The sequence below is a fragment of the Rhinatrema bivittatum genome, chromosome 8 (genome assembly GCF_901001135.1).
Source record: "Rhinatrema bivittatum chromosome 8, aRhiBiv1.1, whole genome shotgun sequence".
In the NCBI taxonomy this organism is placed as follows: domain Eukaryota; kingdom Metazoa; phylum Chordata; class Amphibia; order Gymnophiona; family Rhinatrematidae; genus Rhinatrema; species Rhinatrema bivittatum.
This window is the reverse complement of record NC_042622.1, coordinates 60,686,744-60,702,065: the sequence shown is the minus strand read 5'-3', so window position 1 is coordinate 60,702,065 and position 15,322 is coordinate 60,686,744. Positions and strand designations below refer to the sequence as shown.

At 49.5% G+C, this 15,322-nt stretch overlaps 1 protein-coding gene across 4 annotated transcripts in view; it reads right to left on the bottom strand.

Annotated features, from left to right (window-relative positions):
• Positions 1-15,322, bottom strand: part of NCOA6 (nuclear receptor coactivator 6) — a 284,262-nt gene that overhangs the window by 170,534 nt on the left and 98,406 nt on the right. For all 4 annotated transcript variants that reach the window (XM_029613390.1, XM_029613391.1, XM_029613388.1 and 1 more), the window contains exons 7-8: positions 9,689-10,513; positions 8,698-8,844 (exon numbers count right to left, since the gene is read on the bottom strand). In XM_029613390.1, coding sequence (XP_029469250.1) covers positions 8,698-8,844; positions 9,689-10,513 — 972 coding nt within the window. The remainder of the gene's footprint in view (positions 1-8,697; positions 8,845-9,688; positions 10,514-15,322) is intronic.

The following is a 15,322-nucleotide window of genomic DNA, read 5'->3' as shown; positions in this document are numbered from 1 at the left end:
CCCGGCCCTATCTAAACCCCCCCTTACTTTTGTCCGTAGATTTACGCCTGCGAGAAGCAGACGTAAATCTACGCGCGCCAGCGGAGTGCTGGCGCGCCGTGCTCCGACCCGGGGGCTGGTCTGAAGGCCTGGACCACGCCCCCGGGCCAGCAAATGGAGAGGTCCTGAAGAATCGGAAACCACACTTGGCGTGTCCAGTGAGGAGCTTTGAGGATCATGGTTCCCTTGTCCTGACGTAACTTCACGAGAGTCTTCGAGAGAAGTAGAAGTGGAAGGAATGCATATAGGAGACCGATGGCCCATATGAGGGAGAATGCATCTCTTGGCTGTGTGTGTTGACTGCAAGTGAGAGAGCAAAGTTTCTCTACTTTGCGGTTTTGAGGTGACGCAAAGAGGTCTACTTGAGAATAACACCAACATTGGAATATTGAGTTCGCAACTGAGGGGTTGAGAGACCACTCGGGCGGCTGAAAGGTGCGACTCAGCTTGTCTGCCAACACATTGTCCACTCCCAGCTAGTAGGTGGCCCTGAGTTACATCGAATGGGAAAGGGCCTCTGCCCATATCTGTGCCGCTTCCTGACACAGTAGGTAGGAGCTTGTTGATGTACCACATGGCCACCTGGTTGTCCGTCTGGTTCAGGATGACCTGATTGGACAGGTGATCCCGAAACACCCTGAGAGCATATCCGATTGCTCGTAGCTCCAGAAAATGTATTTGGTGTTTGGCTTCCTCTGGAGACCAAGCTCCTTGGGTTTGCAAATTGGCGATATGTGCTCCCCAGTCGAGGTTGGAAGCATCGGTGGTAAGAGTTATTTGAGGATTTGGGGCCTGGAAGGGCAGGAAATGGAGAAGATTGATCTGATTTTTCCACCAAGCTAGAGACTGAGTAAGTGGGTCGGTGATGTGGACAATGGTCGATAGTGGTTGAACGGATTGAGTCCATTGTGACCTTAGAGTCCACTGCATGACTCTCATGGCCATGTGAGCCATTGGGGTAACCTGCACCGAGGATGCCATGTGTCCCAGCAGGATGAGGAAGTTTCGTGCAGTCGAATGGTGTTGAGACTGTAGCTGGTGTGCGAGAGAAATGACAGCGAGAGCTCGCTGTCGAGGCAGAAAAGCCCCCTATGAAGGATAAAGTTTGAGATGGGACTGAGCAGGATTTCACGTAGTTGACGAGAAATCCTAGCGAAATCAGAGTGTGTAAGGTAAGATGTAGGGACGACAGAGTAGCCTGCTGAGTGGGAGCCCTGATCAGCCAATCATCGAGGTAGGAGTAGACATGGACACCTTGAGTCCTGAGGAAGGCTGCTACTACTACGAGACACTTGGTGAAAACTCGTGGAGCAGATGCTAGGCCGAACGGGAGCACACGGTACTGATAGTGCTTGCGGCCTACCAGAAATCTCAGGAATCTGCAATGAGATGGAGTTATCGCAACGTGTGTGTAGGTGTCCTGGAGGTCTAGAGAGCAGAGCCAGTCTCCTCTTTGCAGAAGAGGAAGGAGGGAACCCAAGGTTACCATCTTGAACTTTTCTCGTTTGAGGTACTTGTTGAGGGCAAGCAGGTCCAGAATTGGACGAACGCCACCTAATTAGAAAGTACTGGGAATAGAACCCGAGGCCCTGTTGGGAGTTGGGCACTGGTTCGATTGCTCTGGATTGAAGGAGGGAGACTTCCTGATTCAGGAGTAGTGAATGGTCTGATGTTCCCCACATCAGCCGAGGTGGGGAGTCTGGTGGGATGGAGTGAAAGTTCAGGTGATAACCTTGAGAGATTATGGCAAGGACCCACTGGTTCGAGGTGATTGTATGTCATATGTTGTTGAAATGGCACAATCACCCTCCTACCGGTACCTGTGGCAGCGGAAGCTGGCTGCTGTTCTCTATGCAGGAGTCAAAAACCGGAAGCAGGGCCCAGCTGAGGAGCTGCTTGCGGCTTTGTTTACGGGGTTGACGAGACTGGGCCTTTTGGAAAGGCCTCGTAAAACGGCCTCTAGATGGTGGTGGATAGGACTTCTTTGGACGGAAGAATAACATTTTGGTGTCCTTCCTAAATGGTTGTTTAGTCGAATATTCAGAAGGCATCAGAGAGAGTTGGCGAAGGGTCTCATGATGCTTCTTGAGTTACGCCACTGTCCGCTGGATCTGTTCACCAAACAGATTGCCTCAGATGCAAGGCAGATCGGACAATCTGTCTTGTACTTCAGGGCGCAAGTCCGAAGACTTAAGCCAGGCCCATCTTCTTGCAGAAATGGCAGCTGCCGAAACCCTGGAAGCGGTGTCAAAGATGTCATAAGAGGAGCTTATTTCATGTTTCCCCACTTCAAAACCTTTGTGAACCAGGGTTCATAGCTGTTCCTAGAATTGCTGAGGCAGGGACGCTGCAAAGTCCTGTATCTGCTTGAATAAGACCCTATTATACTGAATCATATAAAGCTGGTAAGAGGCGATCCGAAAGATGAACATGGATTCCTGGAAGACACGTCGGCCAATGGCATCCAGGAATTTCTGCTCCTTGCCTGGAGGGAAGGAAGAGTGTGGCTTTGAGCATCGTGCCCTCTTTTGGGCAGACACTACCACCATGGATTGGTGATCCAGTTGAGGTTTTTGGAACCCTGGAGCTGACTGGACCAAGTAAGTGGTGTCAGCTTTTCGGTTGACTGGAGCTACCGAACCAGGGTGTTCCCAATTCTTTTTGAGAAGATCCAAAAGAACCTGATGGATAGGGATGGAGGTGATTTCCTTGGGAGTATCCAGGAATTGTAACAGCTCCATCATCTGGTGTCTATCATCTTGCTCAGTCTGTAATTGGAAGGGAACCATCTCAGACATTTCCTTCACAAAATTTATGAAGGACAAGTCCTCCGGAAGAGAACACTTCCTGCTTTCAGTAGGAGAGGGTGGTGATGATAAATCATCGGTGTCTGGGGAGGAATAGTCAGTCCAGGTGTCATAGGGATCAGCACCTGTCCCTCTAGGAATCTGAGAGGGATGGGACAAAGGTATTCCTGAAGGTCCCAGTCTAGGCTCTGAAGGCATCGAGGGAAGTACTGGAGGCACCGATGAAGGCATCGAGGGCATCGATGGATGAATCGGTGGAGCCGATGGCCGCATCGGCATAGATGGTTGAGGCATCAGCAGGACTCCCGATGGGGGAAGACGGAACCGTGTTTCTCCTCCCGATGACAGAGCAAGCGGAGAAGGCACCGGAGCCATTGGGGACCCCAGATCCATCTGTGGAAAAGCGGCTAGAAGCGCTTCCATCTTCGACAGCAGTGGTGCCAATGCTGCCGGAATGAGATCGGTGGTCGGTTCCAGAATCAGCACCAGTTTCGGCGTCGGAGGAACCTGGAACCTGTGCATCGCCTTATCGATGGCCTCCTGAACCATCCGGTCCAGCTCTTCACGGAGACCTGGAGCAATCAGCCCCGGCTCCGGAAGAGAAGAAGGAGGCAGAGGCATAGCCAGAGGGACCACCGTTAAAGGCGGAGTCATGGCTCCCAACACCCGTCGGGTGAGGGCTGCCTTGGTGACCCGGTCTCAGAAAGGGTCGATGCTTTTTCTGGACGGAGTTTCTTCGATGGCGGCTCGGACGATGGCGAGGTCAATGACTTTCCTTCATCGATGGTCCGAGGCTTTCGGTGTCGATGCCGATGTTTCTCTCTATGATCCCCTCGGTCCTGAAGGAGAGAAGAGGTAGTCTATAGCCGGGAGGTTGTCGACACCGAACGGTCACCGGTCGGTGCCCGATGCTGGCGCGAAGTAGACGGCGCCGGTTCGGACGACATCAAAACAATAGACGGCATCAGTTTGAGAATGGAAGAGAAGTTCCATTTTCTCCATTCTGGCTTTACGACCTTTTGGTGTCATTAAGGCACATTTGGTGCAAGTCAGGACACCATGCTCACATCTGAGGCATATTACACAGACTTTATGGGGGTCTGTTATGGACATGGTGCAAGCGCAGACAGGGCACCGACGGAACCCAGACGCCATGGCCTTTGAAAAATTGAGCCATGGTATGGTCGATGGCCAGTAGGCCGCGAGGGCCAAACTCGACGGGAATCGACCGGAACCAGGGAAAAAACTTACCAGAGTACCGCAGAAGCAAAAATTCGAGAGGGGGACCCCAGTGGGGTATGAAAGTTTGTAGTAATTCCGTGAGGAAAATTCCTGTCAGGAATCTCTGTGGAGCTCCTTAACCCGCTTGGCTACTGCTGCGCGGAAAAAAGAAGACTGAAGGGGGACCCCTGCTGGCTGCAGGTTTAGTGCCATACTGGGCATGCCCAGTAGGTGCCAAAGTTCTAGAAACTTTGACAAAAGTGTTCTGTGATTGGGCTCCATCCTATGATGTCACCCATATGTGAGGACTACCATCCTGCTTGTCCTGTGAGAAAAGTGCCCACCTGAGCACTAGTATTCAGACAAAAGCAAGTTTGCTTACTGTAAATGGTTTTCCATAGATAGCAGGATGAATTGGCCATGCTTTCTGAGTGATGCCCTCTGGTGGCATGGAGTGGAGCTTTCTCTTCGCGTACAGAGCTTTGCTCTGTGCTCATGTGATGTGGTTTCCCACACAAATCCATCTTCTCTTCAGTTGATATTCAAGCTATTAAGCAAAGCGATTTTTTACAGAGGCGGATCAGGGAGGAGGGTGGGCCAGCATGGCTAATTCATCCTGCTATCTAAGGAAAACACCATTTATGGTAAGCAAAATTGCTTTCCCCCCCCCCCCCCCCCCCCCCAGATAAGCAGGCTAAATTAGCCATGCTGTCTGGGAGTCCCCAGCTGACAAGGGAAGAGCGCAACCAGAAGAGGTACTTGGAGATAACTGGACAACTGCAAGAGTGAGTCCAACGAGCTGAACTCACCTTCGCTCATAACAGCGGACAGTCTCCTTATTTGGTGACAGAGTATGGCTCTTCCCTTCACTGTATCTGCCGCAGCCTGCTGGTCTATGCAGTAGTGCGCCGTGAATGTGCACAGGGAGGACCACGTGGCTGCCTTGCAAATGTCCCAGATTGAGACCTTTCGGAGATGGGCAACCGATGCTGCCATTGCTCAGACTTGATGTGCTTTTGGCGACCTGGTAAGAGTCTCTGATCGCCTGGCATAGCAGTACTGAATGCATTGCGAAATCCAAGTGGAGAGGGTTCTCTTGGTAACAGACTGACCCGGAGCATTTGGGTTGAAGGAGACAAACAGCTGCGAGGCTCTGGATTCGGCGTGCGTTCTCCGCTGCATACATTAGACTTGCAGTCTAATGTATGCAGCCACCTCTCCCCCTCATTGTTATGAGGCTTCGGGAAGAAGGTTGGCAGAGTGATCATCTGGTTTATGTGGAAAACAGACTACTTTTGGCAGAAAAGAAGGATGGGTCTGTAGGGTCACCTTGTCATGACGGAAATCCAGGTACGGTGAATAGTGGACTAGTGCCTGGAGCTCATTTTCCTTGCAGAGGTGAGGGCAACCAGGAATAACACTTTACAGAAGAGGTATATCAGATGTACTGAGTTCAAGGGCTCAAAGGGTGGCAGCGTCAGCTGCTCCAGAACGACATTAAGGTCCCATGTGACCGGTGGCTTGTGGAAAGGTGGCCGAAGGAGTAGGATGCCCCTCATGAAGCGGGAGACCAGGGGATAGTTGGAAATAGGCAGTCCCCGGTGCAGGTGGTGATAAGCTGCAATCACACTGACATGAGCCTTCACTGATGTGGTCACCAGTTCAGACTGAAATAGGGAGTGAAGGTACTCCAAGAGGCGCTCCGGGGAGCATGAGAAAGGGTCTTTGTCCATTGTGTCGCACCAAGCTGCATATCATAGCCATTTTCCCTGATAGTTGCATCTAGTGGAGGGCTTTCGAGATGAAATGAGAACATCCTGGACCTCGGTGAGCAGCCGTAGGTGACTTAACACTGTCCTTTCAATCTCCACTCCGTGACTTGAAGGGAGGAGTGTAGCGGGTAGTAGTGTGCTCCTGTCCTGCGATAACAAGATTGCAGTGTCCCAGCGGGATGGGAGGTTCTGTGGAGAGACGTACAAGATAGGCATACCACGGTTGTCTGCGCCACGCCGGGGCGATCAGAATAAGATCCGCTGAGTCTAGCATACATTTCTGCACGGTTCAGGAGATGAGCATACAGGAGCTCTCCAGTCCTTGGTATGATGAATGTGTCCGGTGCCAGGCAATCCCGGCTGGGGTACACTAAGAAGAGCGCTTGTACCTTCCTGTTGCTTTCCGTCGCGAAGTGGTCTATGCGGATGGAAGATCCTGCTTAACTTGTCCCAAAGGCGTTTTTCACTCTGGGCAGGTAGGTGGCCTGCAGTACAATGGAGCGTTCCTCCGCCCATTCCAGAATGCGTACCGCTTCCCTGCATAAAATCCAGGAACCAGACCCTCTCTTCCTTGTTTACATAAAGCACTGTGACCTGATTGTCCGTGTAGACCATGACGACCTTTCCATGAAGGTCGAACATGCTAAACGCATTGCCAATTGCTCTGAGCTCCAAGAGGTTTATCTCCTGGGTCTTCTCCCAGCGGAATCAGAGTCCTTGCGTGCGTACATGACCCAAGTAAGCCACCTACCCCATGCTCGAGGCATCCGTGGTGAGAATCAGCTGATGAGCCAGGGGGCGCAGCAACTCTCCCACTGATAGGGTCATGGGGCGGAGCCACCAGTCCAGGTCAGATCTCATGCTGGGGGTAAGCCTAACCCAGTAAGCAAAGTCTGGGCAAACTTCGCCACAAATTTGGAGTATGAGAGATCTTCTTGGGATGGGGTGGGGGGGGGGGGAGGTCTGCTGCGGATGCTCCCGAAGAACCGGGGGACAAAGGCGGAGAAGGAGATAGAGCCCTATCTGAACTGCTGGAACGATGGTCTGGCCTGACCTTTCCCCTGGGCAAGGGAGGCATCCTGTGGAGATGGATGAGGTGCAGCCTTGTGTTGGTCCTCCACAGAGGAGAGGAATTTGGATAAGATGACTGAGATCTGGGACATGGCTTGGGATGCCAGGGTTCCTTGGCTATCTCTGCAGGGGCAACTGGGTGGTACTGCCGCCAGGAGTATGTCAGAGTCAGGTCGGGACATGTTCCTCCATGTGCTTGTGGCACTTCTGGAGAGGTTTATGAAGGTTTGGCGATTCCAGTCTACGTCTGGACACTGACAACAGGTCGGAGAAGACTGGACCGGAAGATCGGGACGAGCAGGAACCAATGATGGAAACATGTTCCTCGTCAGAGAAGCCTAGGTCCAATTTTTGAAGGATGCCCCCTTGAAATTCTGGCTTCGGGGCCAACTCCTTGGAGGAGCTCTCCTTATGGTGGGACAGGGGGTCCTGCATCGAGATGCATTATTGCCTGTGTCGACGGTCCTGCTGGCATGTCCTGTTGAGTCGAGGTGTCCTTGTGCTTCGGTTTGCTGCGTCAGTGTGTGGGCGAGTCAGGTGTCAAGCCCATCTTATGCTTCGGCTCCGACGCATGCGTGGAGTGCTATTTTCGCCAGATCCCAGAAGACGCATGCCAATGGCACGACGCCTCAGCCAAGTGCGTCGGTTGTCATGTGTTGATCAGCGCATCTCCCAATGCCCTTTGTGCCGGTGAAGACACTGGGGGTTGGGCTTCTTGCCCCCTGAGCCCCGAAGCTGCGCCGGGGGTCCCAAAGAGGAGGCCCTCTTCGACTTCTTGGGTTGGTCTGATCTGGACCCCGGGGAAGAGTGGGCTGACAAGCGCTCCGATACCGGAGCATAAGAACCGTTGTCCTCCTTAAGGTGCGCTATTTTGGCGGCGTGCTGCCGCTGGGCCCGGGGCACGTGCAGCTGCAGTCCCGACAGCTTGACATGTCGTGCTCCGGTCCTAAGCATAAATAGCAATAGTTGTGCCCATCTGTTACCAACATAATTTTGCCGCACTAGCAAAATTTAAAATTCCAGTGGCCCGGATGAATCCTGAAGACTGTTGAAAAAATTGAAACGCGAGAGAAGATGAAAAGCTCCGCATGTGGCTTGCAGCACAGAAGAAGATGACAGAGGAAGATGGTGCCGCGTGGGAAAGCACGCGCAACCTCACACAGAGCAAAGCTCTGTCAGCTAAGAAAGCTCTGCCTCGCCCGTCCCAGAAGACATCCTCAGAAAGCACGGCTAATTCAGTCTGCTTATCTGCGGGAAAATGTATGGTATATAGACTACGTGCTAATAATTTCTACTTATAGTTTTTGTCAAAGAAATCTGGAAAAGATGCTTACTATTTACTAGCTCTTGGTACTGATAACTTCATTCTTATCTTTAACAGTAATCTATTTGTTTCATTGTGTGAAACAGTTCCAGACTTTACTGTAGACTATCAAACTCAAAATCAGGCGGACAAACCATTTCTGCTCCATAATATGAAAGCAAAAATATTTCAACTTTGTTGCCATGACCTTTGCAAGTAAATGAGAGCAAAATCACAAAGATCTATACCAAAATATGATGAGGTCAAGCCAGTCCATGCAGGTCCAAATTTTTTTTTTTTTTGCAAGTTGAGAGAAAAAGAAAAAAAAAAAGGGGGGGGGGGTGAAGGGCCAAATACTTCTGGATATTCAGTAATTTATTCTGTTCAGGGATTTTGCAGAATGGAGGTTAAAAGTGAAATTCCAAAGTGAATTATAAAACAAAACATGAAGAGTAGGAATCCTAAGATGTTTGTTAACACTGACCTGGGTGCTGCACATTTTGATTTGCCTGTAGCTGAGGGGCTCCTCCATTCACAGGTGTTCCTGGTACTGTAGAAGGCACCTGACCTTGCATATAGCTCGGATTAGTCTGGCCTGCAGAGAATCCAGGTGGAAGGCGTTTGGGCATGCCTTAAGACACAATAAGAATCCATTAGGGAAGTAAAATTCTTTTACATTTCTCCAACACTGGTGAAAATCTATCGTTCACTGCTTCAGTATTTCTCACAATGTATAAAAATGATTAAATAAGTACAATTTCCTATCCATTACCTTTCCTCCCACTATTTATTTTTTTCACTAGGTATTTTCCTCCTGCTCCTTTGTATTTCCAGCTGAATTGGAGCGAGGGCTGAGATCTGGCAGTATCTGAAACTACCTGGGGATTTTTCCCTATTTTATATCCTCCTTCTTCCCCCTAATAGTCTGGTCACTACAGTAATAGTAGGTGGCCAGGGCCATGCACCAAGGAACCCACCAATCATAGGCCTTGAATCTGGCCAGTAGGTATCACCATTAAACAATGGCCACCACTATTTCCCACACCCCCACCAAGGTTTGTGAACCCTGTCTTTGCAGCATCCCCTTCCCCAGTCTTTCCAGGGAGCAGAAGATTCAACTCAAGAATCAAACTGGGGACCTTCTGTATGGTAGTGCTGCACTGCCGCTGGTCTGTCTTACCCCCCCGCCCCATCTCTATTTCAATGGAAATCTGTGCTTTGCTAAGACATATATGTAATATAGGGCACTAAGGGAGTGGTTTCAGGAGTAAACACTACAAGATATTTCTTTGGAGTGATGGGAGATACAAAATATGAGAAAAATCCTCCAGATAGTTGTGAATGAAGTCTCACAATGCCAGATCCCAGCCCTAGTTCCAACTGAGATGGAAGTACAAAGGAACAAGAGGAAACTGCTGGGTTACAAAAAAAAAAAAAAAAAGACAAAGGAGAAATATTTCTACAGCCCATCTTACCTCCAAGACTGGAATGCAAACCCTGTGGCCCCTGACTTTGCTGCTGCATCACCATGAAGTTAGGGGGAATATTCCCTTGCTGTGCCACAGGATTCCTACCAGGAGAACTAACAGGTGGTTGAAAGCCTTGGGAAAGGGCATTAGCCTGTGATGGCCTTGGTCCCATCTGCTGCTGTGCTTGGTTAACTGTTGGAGATGATGCAGGAGAAGGTCCTTGCTGAAAAGAAGGAGAGGAGGCAGGAGACTTGCTGGTCAGGTGGGGCTGCTGAAGAGGTGTGGGGACTCTTGATGGCCCTCCTTGAAGGGTCTTCAGCTGAGGAGCAGTGAACTGACCTGCACTGCTCATCTGAGGGAAGTTCGAGTGAGCTTGAGAAGTTTGCTGGCTACCAAATGGATAAGGAGGTGGAGGATGGGATGGAGTTTGAACAGTTGCCAAGGATGGTCTTGCCTGAAATTGCTGCTGCATTGGTCCAGGCAATGGTGCCTTTTTCCACCCTTGGTTTGATGTCAATGTACCCATTGTTCCTTGAGCAGGTGGAGGCTGAAGTACTCCTGAAGACAGCTGATTCCAACCTGGAGGGACTGGAACCTGAGATGGAGTAGCAAATGAAGGTCGAATCCCTTGAGGAGGTGGCGGCGGCGGCTGTTGTTGCTGGGGTAAACGTGTTTGTAGTTGTGGCTGTTGATGCTGAAGTTGCTGCAAGTTAGAGTTCATTTGCCTGGAACCAGAAACTGACTGCATGGGATGGAGTTGAGGTGTTAATGACCCAGACGGATGACTTTGCTGCTGAACTGCAATGCCAGACAGGAGTGGATCTACTGCATCTATTTAAAATCACCAAGCAAACAAATAAATAAATGTAATCAGTACTCTTCATGAGTTTTCACATTTAAAATAAAAGAATAATTATCACATAAGAAAACAAAATTACTTACCTGTAATAAGTGTTTTCTGAAGATAGTGATTCACCAGTCACATAAGTAAATGACATCCTGAGAGTGCCAAGCTGGACACATTCTCTTCCACAGTTTTCTAGGAGATTCTTTAGCTCCATTGGGCATGCACAGCAGTTCCATGTAGCTACACACGAGCTGTGTCTGTCATTAAGTTAGTGAGCTCAACCCTAGAAGCATAGGAGGGTAGGTTTGTGAGACTGGTGATCTACTGCCCACAGAGAACACCTATTACAGGTAAGTAACTGTTTTCTCTGAGGAAAAGCAGTTCACCAATCACACAAGGAGGACTCAGCCAGCCCAGCCAACATAGCAGGTAAACTATTTTTGGCAGTGAGAACTCATACTTTCAAATATAAGGAATGCTGGAAAGAATTATATAAAAAAAAAGATCAATGTCCACTTGTTCATCTTTCTGTAGACACAATAACTCTCCAGAAAAGGAATGGATTGATATTTCACCAAATTTAGCATGCAGGAATAACATATGAATCTCTCAGTCGAGTTTAAAAAAAAAAAAGATATCAGGTCAGTATTTTTGGAAAACTGGGCCACCAAAAGAAATCCCCATGGCTTTCTGCAGGAATCAGGGACTGCAGAATATTGACTAGTGCCCCATTCCAAAGATGAAAACAGAAAGACAATACAAATTAATAAAAATGGGCCCTAGAAGGGGTGGGAACTAACCCTTAGAACAACTCTGAAGAACTAAATGCTCATATCTGCTGTCACATCAGGAATCATTGTCTAAACAATAATGTGATGTGAATGTATAGCAAATGTTGCTTACCTGTAACAGGTGTTCTCAAAGGACAGCAGGATGTTAGTCCTCACATATGGGTGACATCACAGGATGGAGCCCAATCACGGAACACTTTTGTCAAAGTTTCTAGAACTTTGACTGGCACCTACTGGGCATGCCCAGCATGGCACTAACCCTGCAGCCAGCAGGGGTCCCCCTTCAGTCTTGTTTAAAAGCTACAGGAAGTGCCAAAAAATAAAATAAGAAACGTAACGAACCCAACACCACGGGGTGGCGGGTGGTTTTCGTGAGGACTAACATCCTGCTGTAAGCAACATTTGCTTACCTGCAACAGGTAAGCAACACTTGCTTTCTCACAGGACAGGCAGGATGGTAGTCCTCACATATGGGTGAGTACAGAGCTGAGGATGTCCGAGTATGTACCAAATGTACCCAGGTGTGCAAAGGCACTAGGACTGGGGTGGAATTTGGCAGAGGGCATCCTGAACCCTACCGGGCAGACGGAAGGGTGTTGGTATGTCAAGTTGTAAATAGGTTGCGCAAGACAGACTGGCCGAAGATGGAATCTTGTCTTACGGTTTTGTCTAAGCAATAATGGGCTGTAAAGGTATGGTGAGAACTCCAGGTGGCAGCCCTGCAAATGTCAGGAAGCGGCACCGAGTGTAGGTGTGCTACTGAAGTCGCCATGGCCCTCACAGAGTGTGCTTTAATACGGTCTTGAAGTGGAATGCCCGCTTGCTATTAGCAAAAGGATATGCAGTCCGCTAACCAGAAGGAGAACGTCTGCTTACCCACAGGCTGCCCCAATTTGATGGAGTGGAAAGAAACAAACAATTGAGTGCTCTTTCTGTGTGCAGCTGTACGGTCTAGGTAGAATGATAGAGCCCGTTTACAGTCAAAGGTATGCAAAGCCTGTTCTCATGGACTGGAATGGGGCCTGGGAAAAAAGGTAGGTAGTATAATGGATCGATTGAGATGAAACTCCGATACTACCTTAGGTAAGAACTTAGGGTGAGTGCGGAGTACTGCCTGGTCCTGCAGAAGTTTAGTGTAAGGCGGATAGGTGACTAGAGCCTGTAACTCACTAACTCTGTGAGCCGAAGTGATTGCCAAAAGGAAGATCACTTTCCATGTGAGATAGCGAAGATCACAGGATTGGAGAGGCTCGAAAGGTGGTTTCATGAGCTGACCCAAAACCAGGTTGAGGTCCCAAGAAGGGGCTGGAGGATGCATGGAGGCTTGAGGTGAAGCAAACCCTTCAGAAAACATGTTACAAGGGGCTGTACTGAAATAGGAATGTCCCCAATACGTTTATGGAAGGCGGCTACCGCACTGACGTGCATTCTGATGGAAGAAATTTTTAGACCGGATTCTGACAAGTGTCAGAGATAGTCTAGAAACTTCGTGGTAGGACAGGTAAAGGGGACAAGGGATTGAGAAGAGCAGCATGACTTAAACCTGTTCCATTTGTAATGGTAGGAGTTTCTCATGGAAGGCTTCCGTGAAGCGATCATGACACAGGAAACCGGTTCCGAAAGGTTAAGTGGCTGAAGAATTAACCTTTCAACATCCAGGCTGTCAGGAACAAGGCTTGAAGATTGGGGTGGCGTAGGCATCCATCGTTTTGAGTGGTCAGAAGCAGGTCCTTTCCCAAGGGAATGTGCCTGCGAATGGAGAGATCCTGAAGTATTGGAAAACACATTTGGCGTGGCCAATGAGGTGCTATCAGAATCATGGTTCCCTTGTCCTGATGTAACTTCAAGAGAGTCTTTGAGAGAAGTGAAAGTGGAGGGAATGCATATAGGAGACCAGTCGCCCATGAGAGGGAGAACGCATCTCGTGGCTGATAGTGTTGGCTGCGAGTGAGAGAGCAAAGGTTCTCTACTTTGCGGTTTTGATGTGATGCAAAGAGATCTATATGAGGGTAACCCCATTGCTGGAAGATCGAGTCCACCACTGAGGGGTTGAGAGACCACTCGTGTGGCTGAAAGGTGCAACTTAGTTTGTCTGCCAATACATTTTCCACTCCCGGCAAGTAGGTGACCCTGAGGTACATCGAGTGGGAGAGGGCCTCCGCACATATCTGCGCAGCTTCCTGACACAGAAGGTAGGAGCCCGTCCCTCCCTGCTTGTTGATGTACCACATGGCCACCTGGTTGTCAGTCTGAATCAGGATGACTTGATTGGACAGGCGATCCTGAAATACCCTGAGAGCATATCTGATTGCTCGAAGCTCCAGGAAATTGATTTGGTGTTTGGCTTCCTCTGGAGACCAAAATCCTTGTGTGTGTAGTTTGGCCACATGGGCTCCCCAGCCGAGGTTGGAAGCATCGGTGGTGAGAATTATTTGAGGATCTGGAGCCTGGAAGGGCAAGCCTTGGAGGAGATTGATCTGATTTTTCCACCAGGCTAGAGACTGACAGAGTGAGTCAGTGACATGGACAATGGTCGACAGGGGCTGAATAGATTGAGTCCACTGTGATCTTAGAGTCCACTGCAAGACTCTCATGGCCAAGCGGGCCATTGGGGAAACCTGAACTGATGACGCCATGTGTCCAGCAGGATGAGGAAGTAGCGAGCAGTCGTGCGGTGTTGAGACTGCAGCTGATGTGCGAGAGACACGAGAGTGAAAGCTCTCCGACGAGGCAGAAATGCTTTTGCCTGCAAGGTGTCCAAGTCTGCCCCTATGAATGAGAAAGTTTGAGATGGGACTAAGTAGGATTTGTCGTAGTTGACGAGAAATCCTAGCGAAATCAGAGTGTGTAAGTTAAGATGTAGGGACGACAGAGCAGTTTGCTGAGTGGGAGCCCTGATCAACCAATCGTCTAGATATGGGTAGACGTGAACACCTTGAGTCCTGAGGAAGGCTGCAACTACTACGAGGCATTTTGTGAAGACTCGTGGTGCAGATGCGAGGCCGAATGGAAGCACTCGGTACTGATAGTGCTTGGGGCCTACCAGAAATCTCAGGAATCTGCGATGAGATGGAGTTATCGCAGTATGTGTGCATGCGTCCTGGAGGTTTAGAGAGCAGAGCCAGTCTCCTCTTTGGAAAAGAGGAAGAGAACCCAAGGTTACCATTTTGAATTTTTCCTCGATGGAGGTACTTGTTGAGGGCATGGAGATGCAGAATTGGACGAACACCTCCCGATTTTTTGGGGAATAGAAAGTACCGGGAATAGAACCCTAGGCCGTGTTGAGAGTAGGGCACTGGTTCTATTGCTTTGGACTGGAGGAGGAGGGAGACCTCCTGTTCCAGGAGGATAGAGTGGTCGGATGTTCTCCATGTCGGTAGAGGTGAGGAGTCTGGTGGGATGGAGAGAAAGTTCAAATGATAACCTTGAGCGATTATTGCTAGGACCCACTGGTCTGAGGTGATTGAGTGCCACCTGTTGTTGAAATGGCATAATCGACCTCCCACTGGTATGTAAGGCAGTGGAAGCTGGCTGCTGCTCTTTATGCAGGAGTCAAAAACCGGAAGCGGAAGCAGGGCCCGGCTGAGGAGCTGTTTGAGGCTTTTGTTTTCGTAGCTGACGAGACTGTGTTTTTTGGAAAGGTCTCGTAGAACGAGCTCTAGACGGTGGCGGGTAGGATTTCTTCGGATGGAAGAATGACTTCTTAGTGTCCTTTCGGAGAGGTTGTTTTGAGGAATACTCAGAAGGCATCAGAGAGCTGTCTCAGGGTCTCATGTTGGTCCTTGAGTTCCGCCACCGTCCGTTGAATATGCTCGCCAAACAGATTGTCTCCTACACAGGGCAGGTCGGACAATCTGTCCTGTACTTCAGGGCGAAGCTCCGAAGACTTGAGCCAGGCCCATCTTCTTGCCGAAATAGCAGCTGCAGATACCCTGGTAGCAGTGTCAAAGATATCATAAGATGATCTTATCTCATATTTGCCTTCCTGAAAGCCCTTGCTTA